The sequence below is a fragment of the Gossypium hirsutum genome, chromosome D11, assembly GCF_007990345.1.
Source record: "Gossypium hirsutum isolate 1008001.06 chromosome D11, Gossypium_hirsutum_v2.1, whole genome shotgun sequence".
Taxonomy (NCBI): Eukaryota; Viridiplantae; Streptophyta; class Magnoliopsida; order Malvales; family Malvaceae; genus Gossypium; species Gossypium hirsutum.
In genome coordinates this window covers 34,271,206-34,295,484 of record NC_053447.1, presented here as the reverse complement: position 1 = coordinate 34,295,484, position 24,279 = coordinate 34,271,206, and the positions used below count along the sequence as shown (strand labels likewise).

Sequence of the window (24,279 nt, the reverse complement as noted above, 5' to 3'; positions counted from 1 at the left end):
TTAGTTAGGTTTAGGGTAAAAATAGTAAACATTAATTTGTTTATGTTATTTCATGTATCTAGTTTATAAAACTTTGGTGGTGTTTGAATTTTTTTTGTATTGTACTAGACTTGTTGAATTATAATTTATTTTCTTTTGATTTATCATGTGTTATAATTTTATAAAATGTTGACCTGTTGATTCATAATATTGAACTTAATTTTAATTTTTTTTCTTAAGATAGTTATGTCAGGTTTTTCACAATCAAGTGTTTCTTCCCAAAATTCTCAAGGAACCAAAAGGAAATAGGTTCCAGAAGAAGATGCTGCGTTGGTTGCCTGTATGGTCGACTTGCACAATGTTGGAACCTTCAATGCTGATACGGGATTCAAAGCCTATTATTTAAATGAAATAGAAAAAATGTTAGAAAAAGTTTTACCCAATGCCATGTTGAAGGCTAAAGTTAATCTTGAATCAAGGATTAGAACATTGAAAAGGGATTGGTCAATCATTTATGACATGCTTAGTGGAAAAAATAACAGCAGTTTTGGTTAGGATTAGCATAGGCAGCTTGTTGTTGCTGAAGATGCGGTGTGGAACTCATATATAAATGTAAGAATTATTTCAAGTATTTATTATCTTATTTTGACCAAACTTATATCTAATATGAATTCTTCATTTTTATAAAGTCATAAAGAAACCGGTCAATTCAAACATCGTAGTTTCCCTTATTATGACCAACTTACTGCCATCTACGCAAAAGATCGAGCCACTAGGAAAAATGCTCAAACAGCCGCTGATATTATTGAAGAAATAGATGTTGAGGATGTAGCTACTACAAATACTCATGAAGAAAGAAACGATTTCTATGGATGCGAAGCTAATGTTTCTTTGGATGACATGGATCTTTCAGCTACATAATCGCAACCAGCTAGAAACCAAGGTGATTCCACATTTTCAAAGAAGAAAAAAAAATTCTAATGCAAGTGATCATATTTCTTCTACTTCATTTCATGATGCTGCCACTTTATTGGCGGAAAACATACAGACCGTTGGCGTTGAAATCAGTAGGAGTATTGCCTCCGAAGTGCTAATTCAACAAAAGTCAGAAATGACCATTCAAGAAAGAGCTCTAACATTATATCCAACATTATGTGAAGTAGAAGGTTTAACTGAGGATGAGCGCTATCGAACATTAAGCAAAATTCCAAATCATCTAACGCAAATGCTCATTTTCTTTAGTTTACCTCCTTCTGTGCGATTGGAATGGGTCAGAAAATTTCTTACTGACCATTAAAAATCATGGTTGTGTTGATGATATTTTGATAACTTTTTGTGTTTGTAATATTTGGATTGTATAATGACATGATAGAATGTCATTACAATGTTGTAACTTTTTTATATTGTAAAATTTTATAACATATGGATTATGACATATAAACTAATGAAATCATGTAACTTTTTGTTAATATATGAATATTATGTTTGGATGTGAAATATAATTCTCAAGTTATTTATTACTTCTAATATTTTTTTTATTGTAGAATAATTAAATTATTTGTTTCACTAATGATATTTTAGCATATTAAATATGTATTGCAGTTTAAAAATAATAAAGTAGATTATATATTATTTTTATAGTATTATATATTATTATTATTTAATTCATATAATAATTATATTAAGAATTTTATTAAATTATATATTATTTTTATTAAATTATATTTAATAATAAGGGTAAACAACACCCATGGTCACTTTTGTTTACCTCAGGTTACATTTTAGTCACTTATGTTTGAAATGTTATGTTTTAGTCACTTACGTTATCGCGTTGTAACATTTTAGTCACGGAGTCGTTAATTGTCGTTAACGGTATAACAGTAAGCTGACGTGGCACGTTAAATCATCATTTCAAACAAAAATTTTACAATTGGTCCCCATATTTTTTTGCTTTGAACAATTTAATTTTTTTTCTTTTATGTTATTTTAACTTTTCATTTTTCTTTTTAATTCTCTTATGCTTCTCCCTCTAGTTTCCTACCTTCTCCATTTCTTTTAACATATCAGGAAGTCGAATTGGCAGTGAAAAAAGAAGCATGGTATGGGTTTATGGGTTTTGGTTATAGGCAATGATGACTTTTGACTTTTTGCTTCATTTTTCACAGCCAATTCGACTTCCTGATATGTTAAAAGAAATGGAGAAGGTAGGAAAATAGAGGGAGAAACAGAAGAGAATGGAAAATAAATAAATAAAAGAGAGAAAAGTTTAAAGAACATAAAAAAAATAAATTGCTCAAAACGAAAAAAATATGGGGATCAATTGTATAATTTAACTTAAATTTTTGGTTTGAAATGATTATTTAACGTGCCAAGTCAGCTTACTGTTACACCATTTAACGGCAATTAACGACTCAGTGACTAAAATGTTACAACATGATAATGTAAGTGACTAAAACGTAACATTTCAAACATGAATGACTAAAATGTAACCTAAGGTAAACAAAAGTGACCATAGGTGTAGTTTACCCTAATAATAATTATGTTAAAATATGGTTAAATTATTTATTATTTTTCTTAAATTATTTTTAATAATAATCTTATTAAAATTTAATAACAATAACAATAATCATCTACCTAAAAAAATTCTGCTAAGGATATTCTAGTCATTTTAGTTTTTTTTCCTTATGCTATTACAACATCATTCCATTCAACCAAATAGAAGAATACTATTATAGTTCTATTCCATTCCATTCAACCAAATAATTGAATTACTGATTACAGCTTTATTCCATTAGAGCTCTATTCAATTACAGCTCTATTCCATTAAAGTGAACCAAACGTACTCTTAGAAATGACTCTGGATTGCTCGGACATACAATGATTCCATGGCAGGAACGAATTGCATGTTATTTTTTTCACCATTAAATTTTCAATCTACAACTACTTATGGAGTTTTGGTGAATTGTGATGAAGACTAGCAGGATTTCTTTGCGTTATTAGAGGAGAGAACTAGAAAGTTTTTTTAAATTGTGTTTGGTTAGCTGAAAAAGTGAAATGATGGGAGGAGAGAATGGAAAAGTGAAAAGAAAATAAATTTTGAATATGTTTGGTAGGGAAAAAAAAAAGTGAGATGAAATAAAATAGAAGGGATGATTATTTTTCATCCTGGTACTTAAAAATCAACTTTTTCAAATTGAAATGATTAAAAGAGAGAAAATGAATGAGATACATATATTAATTTGAAATTATGTATTTTTCAAATGTTTTATTTTTTTTACCTTCATTTTTCAACTTTACCAAGTAATGGATGAAAAAAAAATACATTCTCTCATTTTTTTCATCTTCCTACCAAATACACTTATTAAAAGAAATATTATATATTTTTATATTTCTACTTTTTCTATCCATTCAATTTTTTATCTTTACAATTTTATTTTTATTCTACCAAACGAAATCTTAGTTTTTTTTCTATTTTGTTAGTCTAGCAATTTTAAGGGCATGCTTTTTTTTTTGTACTTTTCAGTTTCTCTCATAAAATTCAACTGGTATCGTTTTCAACCAATTTTTTTTTTAAATTCAATTAATTCATACAATTATTTTAAAATAATTATTAAATAAGTTCTGATATTTTACTATCTCAAAATATATATACATATAAATATAATAAGCTAAGCCAAAGGAACAACACAACTGAGATAACGAAGTTGTAGAATCTCTGCTTTAGTTTAGCGGCGTAACCATCTGTACGATTACAGACTTATCCATTTTACATGAGCTGCCCTGCTTTTATAAATATTTCTTTAATATAATGCTTTCAAATTTTGATTTCTTTTTAATTCTTCTATATTTGAAAATATTTCCATATATTAACTTAATCGTTAGTGGAATGGAGTAACTTAATTAGACATGGCATTAAAGGCGATTAACCTTAACCAAATTACAAAGATATAAGTGCAAAAAAAAAAAGAATCAGAGATAATTTAGGGTAAAAGAAAATTTAATTTCTTAATTCTTATTCTTTAAAATTATTATTTAACTTTTTTTATTTTATTTAATGTTTGATTTAGGGTCTGTTTGATTGGCGGAATTGATTTTCCGGAAAATCATTTCTGCCTTTTCCAGCGTTTGATTGGCGGAAAACATTTTCCATTTGGAAAATGAACTCCAAAGCACGGGAAATTAGGTTACATTTTAGGGAAAATGTCTTACCCTTTCAATTTCCGTAAGACATTTTCCGTGCTCTCCTCTCTATCGCCTCATTCATTCCTTCCTTCATTTCCGGTAGAAAACACTGCTTCTGTTTATCGATTTTCCACTAACCCCCCAAGAAGTCCTTCATTCCTTCATTACCTCAGTTCCCTCTTCAATTATCGCAGTTTTCTTTCATTTCCTCAGTTCCCTCTTCTCCGTATCCATCCAGATTACCGATCCAAACGTGCTCAGTTTCCGACCATCATTTATTTTTGCTATCTCCACTCCAATTTCCGTCAGATCTGTGGGAAATTTCAGACATTATTTGATTTTTTATGGTTTTATTTTCAATTTGTCGAAAAAGACTTGCTGGGTTTGTATTTTCTGTCCCGATATTTCTATAATTTTTTTTTTCACTTTCACTCCATTTGTTTGATGTTGAGGTTGCAATTTGATTTTCTTTTATCCTGGTATGATACACAGCACAAAGACTCGTAGTCAAATAGTTGATATCCTTCATTTCTGGGAAATTTCAACCTCTAAAATTCGAACTTGTGTCTGGTTTCATTTCATAAGAGAATGTTAGTGCATTGTTCAGTAATTGTTGACACTGATTAGATTGTAAAAGGGTTTTAGGTTTTTATGCGCGAAAATTGGGTAATGCAAGGTGTTGATTTCATATCTTGCTATTGTCAAGCTTGTTGAACCTACCTGCAAACTGTATATTTATTTGCATTGTTGTATGGCAAAACAGGTCTGTAGATTGGTTAAAATCCAAAAAAATTGTTTGTTCACAATCAAACATAAATAGTGCTTAGCATATGCATATCATATCTTGAAATTTGACAATACGTTGTAGTCTCAGAAAAACCAATGGAACTAGAAATTTGGTATAAAATATATTAGCAATTTGGACACTCGATATACCCTGCATCCTCGTTAAGAAGATTAGGGCCATGCCTTCCAACACTGTAGTGTTGGTCTGAATCCAACTCCCATAGTGTTGGTTTACCCTGTTGTGGCTGAAAGTGACCCAAGAACCTGAATAGGATAATGCCAAATTCTAGGAGTGTTATTAAGGTGGGTTAGTGGTATGGGAGAGAGTCCTCATTGCACTGGACCCTCCCTGCTACCAAGCACATTATCATAAATGTGACAACTGCAATTTGCACAAAACTACAAGCATTTCCTGTCATAAGCTATAGTAACTTGTTTTTAACTTACAAATTAATTGCACTTTGGTTCTCTGCATCCATGTATGCTTTACTATAGTAACGTTGCAAATTAATTGGTATTTGTTTTTTTTTCTCTTACTACAAAAATTAAGCATCCATAACATTCTTGTTTAGAATTAGTAATTGATAGAATTAGTAAGAAAGTCAACTACGGTGGCCAGTCTCTACTGTCCCATTTCATCCCCCAAATGAGTTCACAAAACTTTTTTATTTCTTTTAGAAATTTTTTTTCCTCTACTGCAAAAGTTAGTTTGGATTTTTTTGGATATCATGTCTGATCCTGCAATAACTTCTGAGATTCCTTATGCGACCCTACTTGTCTGCAAACAATTAGCATTCAATCATAGATTGCAATTTTCTTCTGTTTGAAGCATGATTCACACCATATAATACAAGTATTGATATATTGTAATTTCAATCCATTAAATTAAACCATTAATGATTTGTGTTTGATTTTTTATTGCTTCTAGCTGTTCTAATTTCTTTCTATGCTTGACCTCCAGCTGTATAGGTCTTACTGTCCTAGCCTCTACCTCAGCATTCTTACTCCTGTTGGTGGCCTTGGTTGATATTTTCATAAGAGGTTGGTCCAAGGTTTTATCTTTGGAATGTCTTCTTTCTTGATTCTGGTCTGCCAATGGCATGGCATTTGTGGTTGTTATATGTTTGTGGTGTGCTTGATTTATGATTTGGTATAATATGCATTTGTGGTTGTTATAATTCGGTTCAAGTGAATTAAGCATGGTTGTTGGATGTGTTTGGGTATGGTTTATTATTGATTTACATTTTTACTGTAATTTGTTTACATATTATTTGGGAAATGGCAATGATGAGCTGTTATATTTGGTTGATGGTAGGTAAATACATATGTGCATATGTCATGAATTTTGGTAATTTTGGCATGATTTATAGCATATGGAATTGGCATTAAAAAGGTCTGGGTTTAGGTTGTTATTATTATGTTGTCAGTGGTAATAATCTTTGGTGCAATGCAAGCACAGAAGCTGGTATTAACGAACAAGACAGCCAATAACCAATGGGGAACAATATAAGTTTATGGGAACAATGACCTTTTCCCAAGTTTCCATGTTATATATTTAAATATATGTAGTAATATAGAGTTTATGGCAAGGAATTATGTTTTTTTCTTTAAAATATAAGGAAATGTTGTTTAAATATTACACATTGATATCGATTTGGAAGTTTAGGTGTGATACATATTCATTTGCTATCTGAATTCAAACATGCCTTAAATTTCCATTAAAGAGATTGTAGTGAATATACAATATGAACAGGAGGGAAAGAATTTAGTTATGGCGACTGTCACGTGCCAATTTATCTCTAAATTATGACTTCATGCACCCCACCATTTTTTTCACAGTTCAAAGACTCAGAATTAAAGAAAAGATGAAGTTAGAAATGGGAAAGTCTCAAAACTTTTGCAAATGACAGATAAACCAAAATCAAATTTGTTTTTAACTTTTCAAGTAGATTTTGATTTAAGAAATCAGGAAGCTAGTAATAACTCATCTATAGGCATCTTAGGGACTGATATTTTTGTTAGTTATGTCCGAAATATATATATACACACATGTGGTAGTATTTAGTACTAGCTTTGTCCAGTCAGTCTTCTCATGCTGAAAATGGAGCAAACAAAATCATGATGGACATTTGAGATTATAGCAATTATAGCAGTGCACTTAAACATTATTTATTTTTTTATAAAAAGTAATCAATTTTTAATTTTAAAAATTATAAAAAATAGAAATAAAAAATTTTATAACATTGTCAAATTTTTTTTGTTTAAATTTCGAAATAAAAAAAGAAAACACACTTGATAGCAATTTATAATTTTAAATTTTTTTATATTTTAAAAAAGAGGCATCACCATTTTTAATAATGTTTTTGCAATAAAAAACAATACTTAAATAATCAAATTTCTGTTAATGTATATTTTTTATAAATAATATGTTAAATATTAAAGTATTGCACCTAATAATATATTGATTTTTAAATGAATTCCATTCAAATTTCCCATTCAAATTCGTGATTAATTAATTAATTATACATGAAAGATAACCTAATAATATATAACAAAATCTTGCACCAATTGAAGTATTGTATTAACTATGATCAATATATTTTAAGTGCTACTTTCAAAAAATTATTATGCAATTATAATTAGCTTGATATGTATGTATGCACTTTTAGTCATGGTAACTTTATGTGATCTTATGAAAATCTTGCATCTTTTGTAGTAGTGATCATATATCTGTGTGGCATTATTTTGTGTAGATGAATCGTAATCAACATCAAATGGCAATTGTCGGAGTCGTGGCTTCAGTTTTAGCTTTTGGGGCTCTTTGGATTAAAAAATTAGAAACTAGGAAGGAAATTGCTTCTCGCCCTCGTGTGAATCGAGATTATGAAAGAGAAAACTATATTAATAGTATTTTATATAGTGGTGACCAGCATTGCATTGATGTGATAAGGATGAGACCGATCGCCTTTTTTAATTTATGTGATATTCTTAGTACGAATAATTTGTTACAATCGTCTAAATCTGTCAATATTAGGGAGCAAGTAGTTATATTTTTACATATAATTGGTCATAATGTAAGGTTTCGAGTGGTTGGATCTAGATATTATAGATCAACTTAGACAGTTCACCATTACTTTAGGGTTGTATTGAGAGCTATTTTGAAATTGTATAGACTAGTTATTAGATTACGTGATGAGTCAACTCCTAGTGAAATTAGAAACAATCCAAGGTTTTATCCTTATTTTAAAGATTGTATTGGAGCATTAGATGGAACTCATATTCGTGCATCTGTTCCACCTAGCATGCAAGGAAGATTTCGTAGCCGTAAAGGGGGGACAACACAAAATGTATTGGCTGCCATTACATTTGATTTGAAATTTTCCTATGTTCTAGCTGGTTGGGAAGGTAGTGCACATGATTCTCGTATTTTAAGTGATGCACTTTCGCGCCCAACAGGATTAAGAATTTCGGAAGGTAATATTTATCTCAAATAGTTCTAGTAAGCTCATAGTTTATTAGTATTAATTATATATTGTAAAATTGTAGGTAAATATTATCTTGCTGATGCTGGATATGGCATCCGAATTGGATGTATTACCCCATATCGTGGTGTTCGATATCATTTAAAAGAGTTTGGTGCTGAAGGGCCTAAAAATGCAAAGGAACTCTTTAATCTTCGCCATTCATCATTACGGATCACTGTTGAACGTGTTTTTGGGATTTTGAAGAAACGGTTTCGTGCATTAGATGCTGAACCATTTTGGAATTTTCAAACTCAAGTAGATATAGTTTTGGCTTGTTGTATCATTCATAATCATATAATGGGAGTTGATCCTAGTGATTTACTTAATCAAGGATTATACGAGGTGTCTGAGTCTGATTCGATAATACAAACTCTCACGGAGCGAGAAGAAAGACAAGAAGTAAGAGAATGGTCTGCTAAGAGAGATGAAATTGCACAAACTATGTGGACTGATTATATGACTAGAAATATTAGGTATATTTAGGGCTTAGGGTTATTATCTCTATGTTATGTATGTTTTAGTATAATTTTTTTTGTAAATGTTGGTTGGATAATGATATTGAAATTTTAGATTGTTGGATTTTGATATATGTCTTGAATTTGTTAGATATTGATTATGTTTTAACCTTGTTGGATATTGTATTTAATATTATGTTTTAAGCTTGTTGGATATTGAAATTATTGACAATGACAATTATTTAATGTAGAATGGGTAAGGGCAACAAAGAAGGGACCTCCAAGCAATTCAGGTGGACAAAATCGATGAAACATGTTTTCCTTGAAATTCTAGCAGAGGAGGCTTGAAAAGGAAATAAGCCTTCTAATACTTTCAAAGCAGTTTCTATTAATTGAGTTACCGACGCCATTTCTGAAAGATTCCAAGTCCAATGCGATGCAAAGCATGTGGAAAATCATTTGAGGACAGTAAAAAACCAGTGGCAGATTATATGCAAAATTCGAGGTGAAAGTGGTTTTGGATGGGATGATAGCATGAAAATGATCACATGTGATAGAGCGACATATGATGCAGCAGTGATGGTAATATATGTATATATATGTTAAGTATATTTTAATTGTTTTTTACTTGTTATCCTAATTGTGTATAATATCTAACAGGCACACAAGAAGTATGAACCATTTTTGAATAAAAGCATTGATTATTATGATGAAATGGCTTTGGTTGTTGGCAAAGATATGGCAACAGGGAGTTTTGCCATAACATTTGCTGACATAGATTTGGATGATGGTAATGAAAATTCAATGCCTGTAGACTGTGACAATGAAGAGGCTGAAGAGGTAAGAACAAATGTATCTTCATCTGGCACATCCAAACGTAAAAGAAAAAGTGGTCAAGAAAGTGTCGTTGATGAACAAATTAAATTTGTGGGTGAACAACTTGGCAAAATTGCTAATGCTTTGGATCAATTTACTGCCGATAAGACATCACAGCTTTACAAACAAGTGATGTCGATAGAGGAAGAAGGATTTGATGATGACTTCTTGTGTTCTGTGTTTGATTATCTAGTGAGTCATGAATCCGAGGCCAAAGCTTTTTCAGTTAAAAGTAAGAACCATAGAAAAATTTGGCTTCAAAAATTTTTTCAGGGTTGAAGATATTGATACTTTTATGTGGTGTAATATTATGTACTTGGACAATGTTGTTACTATGTGGTGTACTACTAATTATGTATTTGGATAATATTGTTTTTAGTACTCATTGTGGTTTCGAAGCAATTTATAATTATTCAATACTTATTTTTTTAACACAATTACAAATAATTTATTTGATATTAGTTTTTTTCAATTTATAACGATTAATATTGTAGCTTAATAATTGAGTATTATTATAAATAAATCATTGCAATATATGTAAAAACAATTTAAAATATAAAAATTTATTAATATATATTAATATATGTAAAAACAACTTTTTCGAAAAATATTTTCAGGAAATCTGTCAAACAGCAGAAAATATTTTACACAGATTCAATCAAACACATTACAGAAAAGTAAAACATTTTCCAGAAATCATTTTACGGAAAACATTTTACTGGCAATCAAACAGACTCTTAATATCAAATCAACCATTGTTAAATTATATCATTTCATTTGCAATAAAAATAAATTAAATTACCAAACTTTCTAAACATATAGAGATTAAAATAATCTTTTTAATATTAAAGGTACTAAAATAAATTTTAGTATTAGATAAACACACTTGTAAACTTTCACCAGGTGATGTTAAAAATGTAAACATTTCTTTCTTTCTTTCTTTTTTAAGAAAAAATATAAATATTTCTTAATTTAAATCTACTAATGTAAATATAAACATGATATCTAATATTGTTAACGATAAAAACTCACGGGTTTGTTGCAACTTATCTGTACATGGCTATTTTTATATTATACATTTAATGGTGAAAATCTGCAAAGAATCCCAGCGACCCACCAAACCCCCCATGTTAAACAATTTAATTTTAGATCCTAACAGGGAAAAAGAGGTGAAATAGGGTTTACAGAAGCTTGGAACCAATGAACAGTAATTCCAAACCTTTAATATAAAATGGTTATGATATGTTCAAGGGTTGTAAAAGTGATCATCGCAGCGGCATTTCCATCCAAGAGGCTTGTAATTGGAGTATTGGTTAGTTGATGGGTGAAAAAACCGCATGGAATTACTGATGGCTTTGCTCAAACCTGGTTGAAACCGGTTGTGGGTGGGTATTGTAGGCACTTGGACTGCCATGCAAGGGTGGCATCCGTTGCATTTGTTATGGCAGCTCGGAGGAGTTGATCCCAGCCTGATTTTCTCCACAAAAGAGAGTCCCTAATTAAGAAAAACCCAATATCACCATTATTTGAAATATTAATATATGGAAAAGAAAGAGAGAGAGATGGGAGGGGGGGTTGAATGCTAACCCGATCAGGGGAGGTTGAAGACTGCAGGTGGCGAAGGGAAGAGACCGGAGAAAGAAGAAGAAAGCAAAGGGAAATAATAAGTAAAGTAGAGGTGTGAAGGAGGGGGAAGTAAAAAGTGAAGTGGCAATCATCATGAAGGGATTATTTCATTTCATGTAACCATGAAGTCAGTCGCGGTAATATCACAGTATTGGCTCCCAAAACTAGCTTTGAACAGAAACCAAGAAACAAAAAATATGAATTGAAATCTGAACAGGAAATTAATCTGACCCCTGCCCCTGCAAAGGCAAAGGGAAAGGGAAAGAGAAAACTGAACTGGGTTTGGAACTGTTGGGTAGCTACGATGAGAATGGTGAAGGAAGAGAAGGGTTAATAAATTGGGGGGTAATGTGGGTGGTACTTGCTGGTGTGACCTCAATGTGTGAAAGAGAGAGATAGTGAAAGGAACAACACACAATTGGGAGAATCCACATCACAATGGAAGGGGACCCCAATTGGCCTACTGTTTTTTTTTTTTTTTAATCTTTGGATTGATTGGAGGTGCAATTGCTGGTAGGTGTTGAGAAAGCGAAAGGATCGTGTCTGAGTTTTTGGTTGAAAATTGAAAGCTGGGGAAGCAGTGGATAGTTATTTCAGCATTTAATAACTGCAGACTCCACTCCATCACTCACTTTTGAATCCCAAGTGTGTTTCTTATTTGTATATTATCATGGGTTTGACTCTGACTTGTTCAATCTTTCATTTTCATTATGTGGAATATAAATCACTTGGAACAAAACAAAAAGAAAATTAAATGTAACACTGCCAATATGCATATACTTATAAAAAAGGGGGCAGTTTGAAAGTAAAAAAAAAAAGAAAAAAGAAGCATAGTTGGTGCTGGGATTTAAATCTGAATTCACATTCGAATATTTCATCTTTTAAAAATGATTTTATAATTCGTATGTTTTTGTTATTGATAAATACGGTACTAAGTTTTCATATCATAAAAGAAAAAGATATCATAGGCTTGGCCTCTCATGTCCTTTGAAGATTTGGTGCCTCAGGTGCATTCAAGAGCAGGATTTTGTATGTCAAATTTTGAGGACTAATTTTGTTTCTTATATATTTTATAGTTTATAAAAATACAGCTCAATCCATATCCCACTTCACCATGGACTCCACTTGGCATTGACAGACTATAACTGATCTGCTTAGCACCATATCCAACCCTGCCATTTCTTTAACCTGGAACTGTGAACTTCCAATCCAGATACTAGAAAAAGTTGCCATAACCGGAGAATGCTAATCTTCTTAACCAAAAAAACCAAGAAATATATATTATATTTTAAAACAACAAAAAAAGAAGAGATATTCGTTTACAGATTACAGAACGAATCAGGTAGTTTCGTGACTGGAGACGTGCCACAGCAACGCGTGAAACTCAGAAAAATTGGCACTTAGCAGTGGCTGGCTGTGGCCGAGTTTCCAAGTAATGTGCACCGACAGGGGGTGCTGTGAGATTTATTTTTTTCCAGCGCTTTCTTATCTCTATTTTTCCTGATTTGTCGCTGCGATTCTTTGCTTTTTAATCAGATGCCTCCCCCATTAGTCATTCTTCAGCAAACAGTAACATAACATACCCCAAAAAACACAACAAAACTAAGCTCTCTTTTTTCAGTGTTTTATACGCAGAGTTAAAACTTATAACTCCTAAAGAGAAGAAAAATAAAGATGTTGGCAGAGACGTATTCTTGCAGTTTATCATCAACAATAAAATTAAAAATTAATACCAGTTCAGGGATCTTGAAATTTTAGCTTTAAAATTTGTTAATGATTGCTTTTAAGCAGCGTTTAGTTTATCCTTATTATTATTTCATTTGGATTAAAGGTTGAAGTCAATTTATAAGAGATGAAGATAAAATTATAAAATTTTTGAGGACCAAAACTAAAAAATGTGTTACAAAAATATTAAATTAATTTTCTCATTTCCCGTAGGGACCAAAAATGCAATTGTTCCGAATGGATAAAAAAACAACCTTAAATTTAATGTTTTAATTTATGCGAGGGCTTAGAAGACAATTCCCTCATTTAGTAAAGGGGGCCAATGCCCTACCTCCGCTATTTGGATTCAAAACATTCTCGCATTCACAATTCGTGTTAAAATGCCGAAATATAAGTATTCTTTAGATCATCCCAAATTTCAAATGAACCCATCATTTTTTATAATTCTAATCTGTTTCGTCTTTTTTTCCGAATAAAATTTAATTCCAATTAAAAATAAAAATTCTCTTTTGCTTAACAGCGAAACAGTTGATTTTATAATTTATAATTATAATTAATATATTAATTATGATTATGATGCAATTATAATTATTAGAATTAGAATTTATAAATTTATTTCAATCATATAGTTACTTAGTAATATATAAATTCTAATAAAAATAAGAATTTATTATAATTTTATGGAAATTAAAGCTAAAAAATATTAAAGGAGTTAAACTTCTAAAAATAGATCTATAATAAGTACAATTTAGTAATATATGCTTCTAAACATCAAAATTCTACATTCTTGCCAAATAAACCAAGTATGATATGAAAATGTAATATATCCTACTTTCTATAACTAATTCTACATTCCTATAATCTTATTCTCAAATATAATCTTGCATTCCTTGAACGAATGCATCCTTACAATATTTTGAGTGTCGACATCCATTGTCTTTTGACATTCAAATGACACTTCAATTAGTTAATCTTTTTGCATTACCTCTCTTTAAAAAATCAAGTATAATCACATAGCTCTTAATCTTTGTCATTTTTGTTAATTTAGCCCCTATTTTTAAAATCCCTAATTTTTTTTATCGGATAAGTCACATTTCTTATTTAATTCTATTAGATTTGGTCGGAAAACAATCTCATGGTTGTTAGCCTTTCTTTTCTTGTTCTTTCTTAATCTAACTATTTTCTAATTGTTTAAAGCATCATTTTCAAAATTCAAAAAAATTGATCAAATTTATTTATTAAATTCTCTTAGCCCCCGCCCCAAAGAAAACCAAAAAAAGAAAAAAGAAAACCTTTCGCCATTACAAAATGGAAGAGAAAAGAAAAAGAGAAAAAGCATGCGATCAACTAATGAATTTGTTCTTAGAATTGAAGAGAAAAAATAAACTCAAAATTTGCCCCCTCCCCACACAGCCGGAAGCAATAAAGAGTTTGATGAATTCTCAAAAGCCAAAAAATGTTTTCAGGGTGACACCCACCGCAAACAATAAAAACAAACTTCCAACCACCAAAACTCCAAGACACTTCAAAAATTTTAAAGCTTTATTTATTTATTTATTTTGGAAACCAAAGTGGTTATTTGTTGGAGAACTATTTTTATGTTTTTTCTAGAAGATGATTGGGTTTCATCTTGAAGAAGAGGATGATGGATTTAAACTTGTAGATCTAAGAAAAATAGGAATTTTTTTTGTTAACAAGAAATTTAAACTAAGTGGATATACTTTATTCGGTATATATACTTTTTTTTATTAATTTTATATTTTTATGTTTCTAATATTTTTATTTATTTTTTAATTTATATATATATATTTAGATTTTATATAAATTTTATAATTTAATTTTTTATTTATAATATGGCATAATCTTAATGTTCCTCTTATCTCATTTAGCATAGTTTCTTATCCCATGAAAATTTGTGAAATATAGGTTTTTTTTTTAAATGCATAAAAGTTAAAAAAATTGAGAGCTAATTTTATGATTATACTTTTTTTTAATGAAAATAACGAAAAAATTAATGATATAATTGAAAATGAACAAAGTAAAGAAATTAATTTTAAATAAATAAAATAAAGAGACTAAATGGACTATAAGTAATAATCTGGAAAGGAAAAGCTGGATATTAATGTGCAATCTGGTTGCTGCAGAGTTGTCATAGGGAGGTTACGTATGAGAATCACATGGTACAAAGTGGTTCCCATAAATCTGATGATTCGATCCACTCAACGATGTTGACTTCCCCATTCCCGTTCCAACGCTTTCTCTTTACGTGTCCTCTAAACTGATTAAAATTGCTAAACTAATCTCGAATAAAAATGTGTTTTGAGACATCCTCTTAAACATGTTCTTTTTTGTTTTTTTAAATAATGGCTTGTGAGATATGCAGGTTGATATAGGTACACGTTATGAAGCATTAATATACATTCCAATCCTAAGCAAGGGTGCTAAAAAGTTTTGGCATTTTTTTTAATTAAAAAACAGATGCCCTCGTTAGAAAAGTTACTCATCAAAATGAATGCATCCAAATGATTATTAAATAAATTCATTACAAAGCCAAAGACCAATACAAGTTGGCGGATCGTGGCACCATGTCAATACATTCACATCACTTAATGCGCAAGTCCCTTCCAATATCAACATTCAATTTGCACCACCCAACTGATGGTTCAATCCATCTAGGAACCATTATATACGAATTAAAATTTAGCAATGGCAGCTTAGAAGCTGCGAGAAAAATCTTACACCAATCTGTAGCAAAGCTTAAATATGGGACAACATTAGAATGGTGATATTGATTTCGAATGTACCATACCCGCCGACACAAAATTAAATATATGCAGGGACCATAGAACACAATACTCGACAAGAGGCAGGCTGCAAGTGAGCAAAAAGAATCATGGTCACCATGAAGAAATAAATCTCGTACGCAATAACGGTGCCAAAAAATATGGAGATCATATTCCACATACTTCAAGCTGAATTCCACCAGGGTTAAAGAGATTATAGTGAGCAAGCAACAAATAATTAAATAATCTCCAACCAAAATTTAGGAGGCGGTATTAAAGGGTTTTTCCTTGTTTCTTCAAGAAGTTCAAACACTCTTGTTATCGATGCCATAGTAAAACGGGCTGCAAAAAAAAAAAAAGAAGGGAGTTCCTCCACTCCCATGGAGATATCTAAGAATGAAACAACTACCTTGGAGACCAACAAAACTGTGAAAGAAAGTCTTCCATCGATCGATCAAGATGCCCAGGATGAGCAGATTGATCGTTTGATGGACTCCCTAACAGAACAAGATATTGAAGCATCAAGTGAAAAACAACCTAGAGATGAACTTGATGAGACACCTATTCCAACAAATGATCAAATAGAGGAAAACGATAAAGATGAAGAAGAATCTTCCTCCAAGGATCCTGAGGAAGAAAGAGATGAAGAAATAAATAGAGAAAGATAAGGAAGACTCAGTGAGAAACACGGGGGAAGAATTTGATGAAGAGAAGCTGTATGATAAAAGGTCTAGTTAACTGATCCCACATGTTTTCAAACAGAAAGTGGGACAAAGCAGGGAATAAGAGAAGGAGATGAAAAACAAACTGAATTTGACTTACCAGCAAGCTTTCATACTTATGCTGCTAGCGAGACATTGGCTGAACCGAGAGTAAAAGATGGAAGGAAAACAACCAATGGAAGATTACAGGCCTATCACTCGAAGCAAGTGAAAAATAGAGACACGATCAAAGCATGACCACGATTATGTCAAGGTAAAGCCTTGTGATTTTCTGAACAATGAAGCTAAGAAAAGGTGGAAATTTGTGTCAAAGAGAAACCTTGATGTTTAACATGTGATAGATAGTGAATAGTTTGAAAGATATGGTTTGCTTCACTTGCTTGGCTCCACACACATCTTTTGAAAATTGTCACGCTTGCAAAGCCTTTGTTGCTGATATTGTCCAAGAATTCTACTTCAATTTGCTAAAGAGTATTGTAGATAACAAGTCTAAGCATTATATGCAAGTATACTTGAGGGGCATGAGTACAATTTTAATACAAAAGTTATTAATGCCTTACTTGGTCATCCTATAGTACTGAAGGAAAATACACCAGGAAATATGACAAAATTGCCTCAGTCATCACAGGTGGAGTGGCAAAAAGTTGGCTTACATAACATAAATTTAAACATTGTCATCTTTTTCCTTTCCCAATATTATAAAAATAAAAAATACAGATTTTTACAATACAATTGATTACTTTGTTCGCATATACCATTTATACCACTTCGGTATACAAATTCTTCTGATTAAACAGTGGATATTTATCGTCTCATACATTGCTTTTGTAACTAGAAAGGTCCAAGTTATTTCATATTAGTCCACGCCAATGGACATCGTAAACGAAAACCATAAAATTGGTGTTCATTTCAAACAAGGAGAGTAGTTAGGTTCTATTGAGTTGCAAACCTAGACAAAGTCATAACAATATAAATACTTAATATGCAACCTTTCAAAGCATTTCTAATTGTGAAGAAATAGAGGAAGGGTTTTCTAATATCATACTTGATTTCTTAGGAGAGGCCGCCATATAATCCTTGATAAGAGGCTTAATCTTTTCAACTGTGATAATAATTCCCCAGAACATGAGACGGTATACAACCACCATGCCAAACAAGATTACAAGATCAATCCATTTAGAGTATCCCATTTCAACTTGCCAAAAGCTTCTCAAGACTTCATCACCAGTAATGGTGGGAGGTCCCCCAACTTGATTGTTAGGGAAACTTAATCCTTCAAATTCATTCTTGTAGAATCCTTGATTCGCATACTTGTGAAATGCAATGTAGTACATGGGGTACCTCCAGATTGGTTTTGGGAGGTCGTCAGGCAACCGAAAGAAACCGCCATTTAAAATCATTATCCCTTGAATACCAGCTCCTGTAATGATTCCCATGAGATAATTCGGCACAACGCTTGCAACAGTCATCATTATGCTCTCGACCAGCATCGTGCTAGTGAAGAGCAATATGACAAAGTAGATAAAGTGATCAAAACTCTTTTGAAGTCCAACCAGGTAATAGGCTAGTGCTCCCGGGATTAAAGAGATAAAACATAAGTAAGGAATGGATGAAATTGTGTTTCCAATGACAAATGCTCCAACCCCATAATGTCCATTTAGTCTTTCTCGGCCAAAGATCTGATTTTGGTGAAGAGGGGAAAAATGTCAAAAACTAATAAAGCATGTACGTAAGTGTCTAAATGGTGAAGACATTGAAAAAAAAAGTAGTACCTTCATGTCTTCAACAAAAGAAGGGAATCCTCCTATCGCCATGAAAGTCAAGAATGCCGCAACAAACATGAGCATGGATCCTCTAGCCTGAAAATCCGAAGTTTTGGTAATTCGTTTACATTATCTTTACTAAATAATGGAATAGTTTATAATATGTCATCAAGTTACCTGAATTGAGCCATAGGTTAAGCCAATATCATGGAATATAGTCCCAACACATAAACATAATGCAATGTAGATTGCAAAGCGAAGCCAGTAGTAGCCTAAATCACGATACATATTAATAAAAGATCTTTTTGTAAGAACAATGCTTTGGGTAATAAAGCTGGCTTGACTTCCCTTCTTCTCTAGAGGCCCTCTTTTCTGCAAGTAAAGAACCCATACAAGTTAGAGTAATAGGCTTTTTTGGGTTAAAGTCTCTTTAAGACTTAAGTTTAAAACAAGCATACTTGTTGGGATATCTTTAATACGTTATGCTGAACTTGCTTGCATATCTCTGATGACTTGTAAGACTTAACAAGTGTATCAATGATTTCCTCTGTGCTACTGCTACCTATTCCTTGCTCTATGTCCTAATCAACACCAATAATTCAAAAATTGCTAATTAACTTATCAATTGCATAGTTTATACTTTGAGTGAAAAGTATCAGATACTTACTTCATCAAAGTCTTTGTTGATTGTTCTAAGATAGTGATCTGATGGGTTCCTTAAAGGTGGACATGGGAAGCCATTTGTAGCAAAAAGCTAGAAACAAGTTTAGTTTTCAAAAGAAAAAAAATCATCAACCAGTCATAATTAGTTGCCAATTTGGACGAATATTTGAAAGATAGATCTATGTATACCATCTCTGCCATTGAAACAGGACCAAAATAGACTGTTTTGCCATAGGAAAGAAGGCAAAGATTATGAAAGAGCTCAAAAACTTCACTACTAGGTTGATGAATGGATGCGATTATAGTCCTTCCATGTTGGTGAGCTAGTTTCACAATCCGATTCATGACATGGTAGGATGCTGCACTATCTAGTCCACTAGTGGGCTCGTCAAGAAAGAGAAGCTTGGGCCATGTTAAGATCTCAATACAAATGCTGACTCTCCGCTTTTGTCCACCACTAAGTCCTTTGGTGCTCCACCCTCCGATTCTGGTGTCCATGGAATCTTGCAACCCCATTTCTTTGATTGTCATTTCAGCTCTTTCTTTCTTTTCAGATATTGACATGGAATCAGGCAGCTGAAGCTGTGCTGAGTAGAAAACAGCTTCCCTTACTGTAAGCGTTGTCATTAAAGTATCATCTTGAGTAACATAAGCCTAATATTGAACATTAAAAAAATGTTGGTTAGTGATTTTCTTAGGCATGCTTTGATGAAAGTCATAATTCCCAAGTTGTTATATGAAAATACAAATAACTCTACTATAACAAATATATGGCATGTAAACACATATAACATAAGGTTTATCAGCCAACAAATTCAATAATAACCAGTACATTATTATGAAAGAAGTAAAAATAATATAAAAATTTTGCAGTACTTTTTGAAAAAATAAAAATTATAGGTAAGATAGTAAAAGAAAAATATGCAATTTTATTTTTATTGACAAGGTTGAGGATTTAGGTTATTGAGTATTCAAGTTCAATACCTTACTAGCATGTTTGGATTGGTTAAAAGGGAAGGAAAACTAAGCCCCCTTGCTTGGACAACATATTTTTACTCTGAAAAAGGAAGATAAAAAGATTTTTCTAGTCGTTCTCAATTTTGAAATTGAGCAAATTGGTTCTCTTAAAAAAACTAGAGCAATTTAATCATTTTTAATTTCAAAAGTGAGCAACTAAGGATAATTCATCACGATGTTAATGTTTTCTATCAATTGTACATAATTTTGATTGATATAATAACAAATTTAGCCTTCGATGTTTATATATTTTGTCATTTTTTTTAATTCTAAAAAATCGATAAATTTAACCTAAATATTTACACATTTAGACAAATTTTGCTGTATAAATTTGTTAAATTATGACTAATTTGATAGAATATATTAATTTTTTGGGCTAAATTTGTTATTATATCAATCAAAATCATGTACAATTGATGGAAAACATTAATGTCGTAATTAATTTTCCTTAATTGCTCACTTTTAGAATTGATAAGAATTAAATTACTTTAAATTTTCTGAGAAGAATCAATTTGCTCAACTTCGAAATTGAAAGAAATTTAACAGAGTTTTTTTTTTAAGTAGAATAATTTAAAAGTCCACCACTTTCAATTATTTTACTTTATATTTTAATACCCAATTTGTGGAAAAGTGATAGGAAAATAAATGTTAAAAAATAATATTTAAAATATCAATTTTACTTTTGAAACATTTTATTATTAGCTCTATTTTTGAAATCTACCGTCAGAATAGCAAAAAATATGGAATAAAAATAATAATAAACCATCCTACAATAAAAATGAAAACATGGAATAAAGAGAAATCCTCTTGGTAAATAATTTCCATACCGAAGTTCCAAAAGCAAGTGTTTCCTTGCGACCATTAATTAGGATCTCCCCTGTTTGATGCATACGCGAACTTAGTAGTCTTCCTGCCAATCAAACACTTTTTATCATTTTATCATCCAACCTTACTAAAGAAGCAGTTTGCAGGCAAAGTTGAAGTACCATGATATTAACATTAATTATTTTATAACTTTATAGGAGATAAACAGGATCTAACATTTTACTTTCGGTGCACACCCATATATTTTTTGATATAAAGAGCGACGTGGGAGGGGGGGCATCAGGCATGCTCCATCCCTTTCCTATTCTTCCTCAACTTTTGAAATGTTTCATATTTAAATAATAAAAATATTTGACTTTTCCAATTTTATAATTTATTTGTTTTTCGTCGGCCCCGTATAAAATTCTTAGATTTAGTAATCAATCAATGTCCATCAACGTGATATCATAGCATTCATACTACAACTCAAATAACATATCGTTTTCCTTTTAAATTTATACACACAAACAAGACTAGAGCCGTAAAATTATAATGGTAGTCTTTATATTAAAAATAACTTTACATTTTATTTTATTTATTTATAAATAATAAAATTAAATTAAAAAATAAAATAATATTTTTCCTTAAAAATTTAATCTATCTCCATTATTAAAAACTACTGTAAAAGATAAAATAATCAGATAATAAAATTAAATTAAAAAATAAAATAATATTTTTTGTTAAAAATTTAATCTATCTCCATTATTAAAAACTACTGTAAAAGATAAAATAATCAGATAATTACGTATAATGTGCCACATGTACTTCATACTGTCGTATAAGAATCAATTTTTAATAGTAAAAATAAATAAAAATTTTAATAAAAAAGTTAATTTTTTTAATCTAAGGTTATAGACTAATTTACTTCTTTTTCTTTTTTCTTTTTTTAAATAAAGGAGAATTTAATCTAACTCTCCTACAAACAAATCCATATTATTTTTACAGGTAAACTATCAAAATAGTCATTTTTGTTTACCTCAGGTTATATTTTAGTCACTTACGTTTGAAATGTTACGTTTTAGCTACTTACTTTAACGTGTTCTGACATTTTAGTCACCGAGCCATTAATTGTCATTAACAATCTAACTGTAAGCTGACATTGCACGTTAAATCATCATTTCAAACAAAAATTTTAAATTAAATTATATAATTGGTCTCTATATTTTTTTCATTTTGAGCAATTTAATTCTTTTTCTTTTATATTCTTTTAAATTTCCTTTTTTTTCCTTTATTTTTCATTATTTTATGCCTCTCCCTCTGTTTTCCTCTGTTTTCCATCTCTTTTAACATAATTTTTCTATATTTTCCATTTGTTAAAACTTTTTTTTATGTTTATGAAAAAAGAAAAGGCAAAATTTGAAACCAAAATAGAACTTGCTTCACATATTCTCACCTCACAATTACAAACCCTCATTGTCCATCATCGCTCTCAATGACCTAGTCAACAAGCTCGCCTCACTCGAAGGCCTCACCAATTGTGACTTATGGCAGTCCGCCCTCAACAAAGTTTCCCAAGCCCATTCACTTAACCTCCTAACCAACCCCCACGACCACCTTATTTATCTTACTAACAATATTCTCACCCTTTCAAAACTACGTTATTTCATAGATTCTTCAAATGAGCTCTACACTCTCAATGACTAAAACAACCATTATACGAAACTTACCCTCAATTTTACCTAAACCAGTTTGGTTCCATGCTCCATTTCTCTCTTCGGTTCATCCATGCTCGACTTTCAATCAAGCTTGCTTGGGAATATCTAAGAAGGCTTAGATCAATTTTATCATTTGCTTAATTTTATTTGTCAGAAAATAAAAGAAAATGAAAGGAATAATCTACACGATTTTGTAAAAGTTTGGAAACAGGAAAATTTGTTGAATTCAATTTATGTTTAGATTTGGTTAAGGATATGGTTTTTTATATTGATTAGTTAGATCTAGTTTTACTTTCAAAATTAAGTTATATTCAAATCGAGTTGTTTAAGAATGTTTGATATTCAATTTTGAGTCAAATTTAATTTAAGAATCATGTGAAAGAAACAAAGATTTCGTTTTTTGGTGGGCAAAAATTATATTTCTGCAGTGAAGAATATGAGAAGAGAGAAAAATAAAAGGAAAAAAAATCAAATTGTTCAAAAGAAAGTATAGGGATTAGTTTTAACAAATAAAAAATATAAAAAAACTACATTAAAAAAAGAAAGAAGGGAGGAGAATAGAATAGAAAATAATAATAAAAAAGAGAGGAAAGCTGAAAGAATAGAAAAAAAATTAAATGGTTCAAAACAAAAAAATATAAAAATTAATTGTATAATTTAATTTAAAATTTTCGTTTGAAAGATGATTTAACGTACTATATCAGTTTACCGTTATATCAATAACGATAATTAATATTCAGTGACTAAAATATTACAATATAATAATATAAATAATTAAAATATAATTTAAGTCAAATAAATATAACTATTTTAATAATTTACCTAATTTTTACCCACTGTATCATATCTCTATCTGTTTTAATTTTCGAGAGGTGACCGATCCCATCGACAATTCCCGTTGGCTAGTGGCTATGGTCAAGCGGTTCTGACACAAACTATTTGTAGGTTTACTATTATCTTCAACCAGAAGTCGTGAAAAACTAGTCAAAGTGAGGGATATTCCGATTTTCGGAAAATGAAAATAGAAAAGGGTAGCAAAGATGTAAAGATAAAAATATGACCTGCCAGTGTATCAAGAAGGGTTGACTTGCCACACCCTGAAGGTCCCATGATGGCTAACACCTTCCCTGGCTCAGCATATCCTGTGAGCCCTTGTAAGATCGCCCTGCTTCCCTTTCTGCCCCCAGAAACAGTCACCCAAAGATCAGTCCATGTCAAGAAAACGCCATCACCTGCTTCCATCTCAATCCTGAAAGACGCCGCTTCCTTGTAGGAATCGATTTGTCCAGAAACCATGCTTTGAATCTCCAAGTTGTCATTCTCAGCTGCTTCAGGGTGATGGTTTTGAGATGACATGCTGAATACTGGACTAAGTTAATGAATGAGAAGAGATTGAGTGAAGCTACTGCCCATCCTTAGTTATTAAGTGTATTTATGTTTACGTATACGTGAAGATGCAAGACTTTCCAACTAAAGAATAATTTTTGGAAAATATTATATACACTGCTAGTAGCAGACAAATGTAGAATTGGTGATTTTAGGTTAAAAGTATGCAGAAATCCCTATCGAGAAGCAAATTTTAATTGTTTTTAAATTAATAGAAATATTTAAATCTCTGCAAAGTTTGAAACGTTAAACGTATTATATTGATTAGGTGAA

At 31.0% G+C, this 24,279-nt stretch overlaps 2 protein-coding genes and 1 long non-coding RNA gene across 4 annotated transcripts in view; 1 reads left to right on the top strand and 2 right to left on the bottom strand.

The window, feature by feature from the left end:
• The window catches only part of LOC107911153 (uncharacterized), a 49,312-nt gene extending 39,098 nt beyond the window's left edge, over positions 1-10,214 (top strand). The window contains exons 4-6 of the mRNA XM_041104295.1: positions 8,494-8,655; positions 9,324-9,508; positions 9,587-10,214. Of these exons, the coding sequence (XP_040960229.1) occupies positions 8,494-8,655; positions 9,324-9,508; positions 9,587-10,081 (842 nt within the window). The 3' untranslated portion in view covers positions 10,082-10,214. The remainder of the gene's footprint in view (positions 1-8,493; positions 8,656-9,323; positions 9,509-9,586) is intronic.
• Positions 10,215-10,789: 575 nt separating this feature from the next.
• LOC107911411 (uncharacterized) lies at positions 10,790-12,208 on the bottom strand. Its single transcript, XR_001687875.2, has 2 exons — positions 11,390-12,208; positions 10,790-11,297 (listed from the first exon to the last, which is right to left on the bottom strand). It is a non-coding gene; the product is annotated as an uncharacterized lncRNA (long non-coding RNA).
• A 5,109-nt stretch (positions 12,209-17,317) lies between these two features.
• On the bottom strand, positions 17,318-24,066 carry LOC107913453 (ABC transporter G family member 1). 2 transcript variants are annotated; one of them, XM_016842034.2, is made up of 8 exons: positions 23,682-24,066; positions 20,929-21,011; positions 19,274-19,738; positions 19,089-19,175; positions 18,880-19,002; positions 18,599-18,793; positions 18,431-18,517; positions 17,318-18,337 (listed from the first exon to the last, which is right to left on the bottom strand). In XM_016842034.2, exons 1-8 carry the CDS (start codon positions 23,974-23,976, stop codon positions 17,651-17,653), a joined length of 2,022 nt encoding a protein of 673 aa, XP_016697523.2. In that variant the 5' UTR covers positions 23,977-24,066; the 3' UTR covers positions 17,318-17,650. The 2 variants fall into 2 exon arrangements, with proteins under 2 accessions (XP_016697523.2, XP_040959987.1); XM_041104053.1 differs by lacking the exon at positions 23,682-24,066 and adding an exon at positions 22,633-22,807.
• Positions 24,067-24,279: the final 213 nt, after the last annotated feature.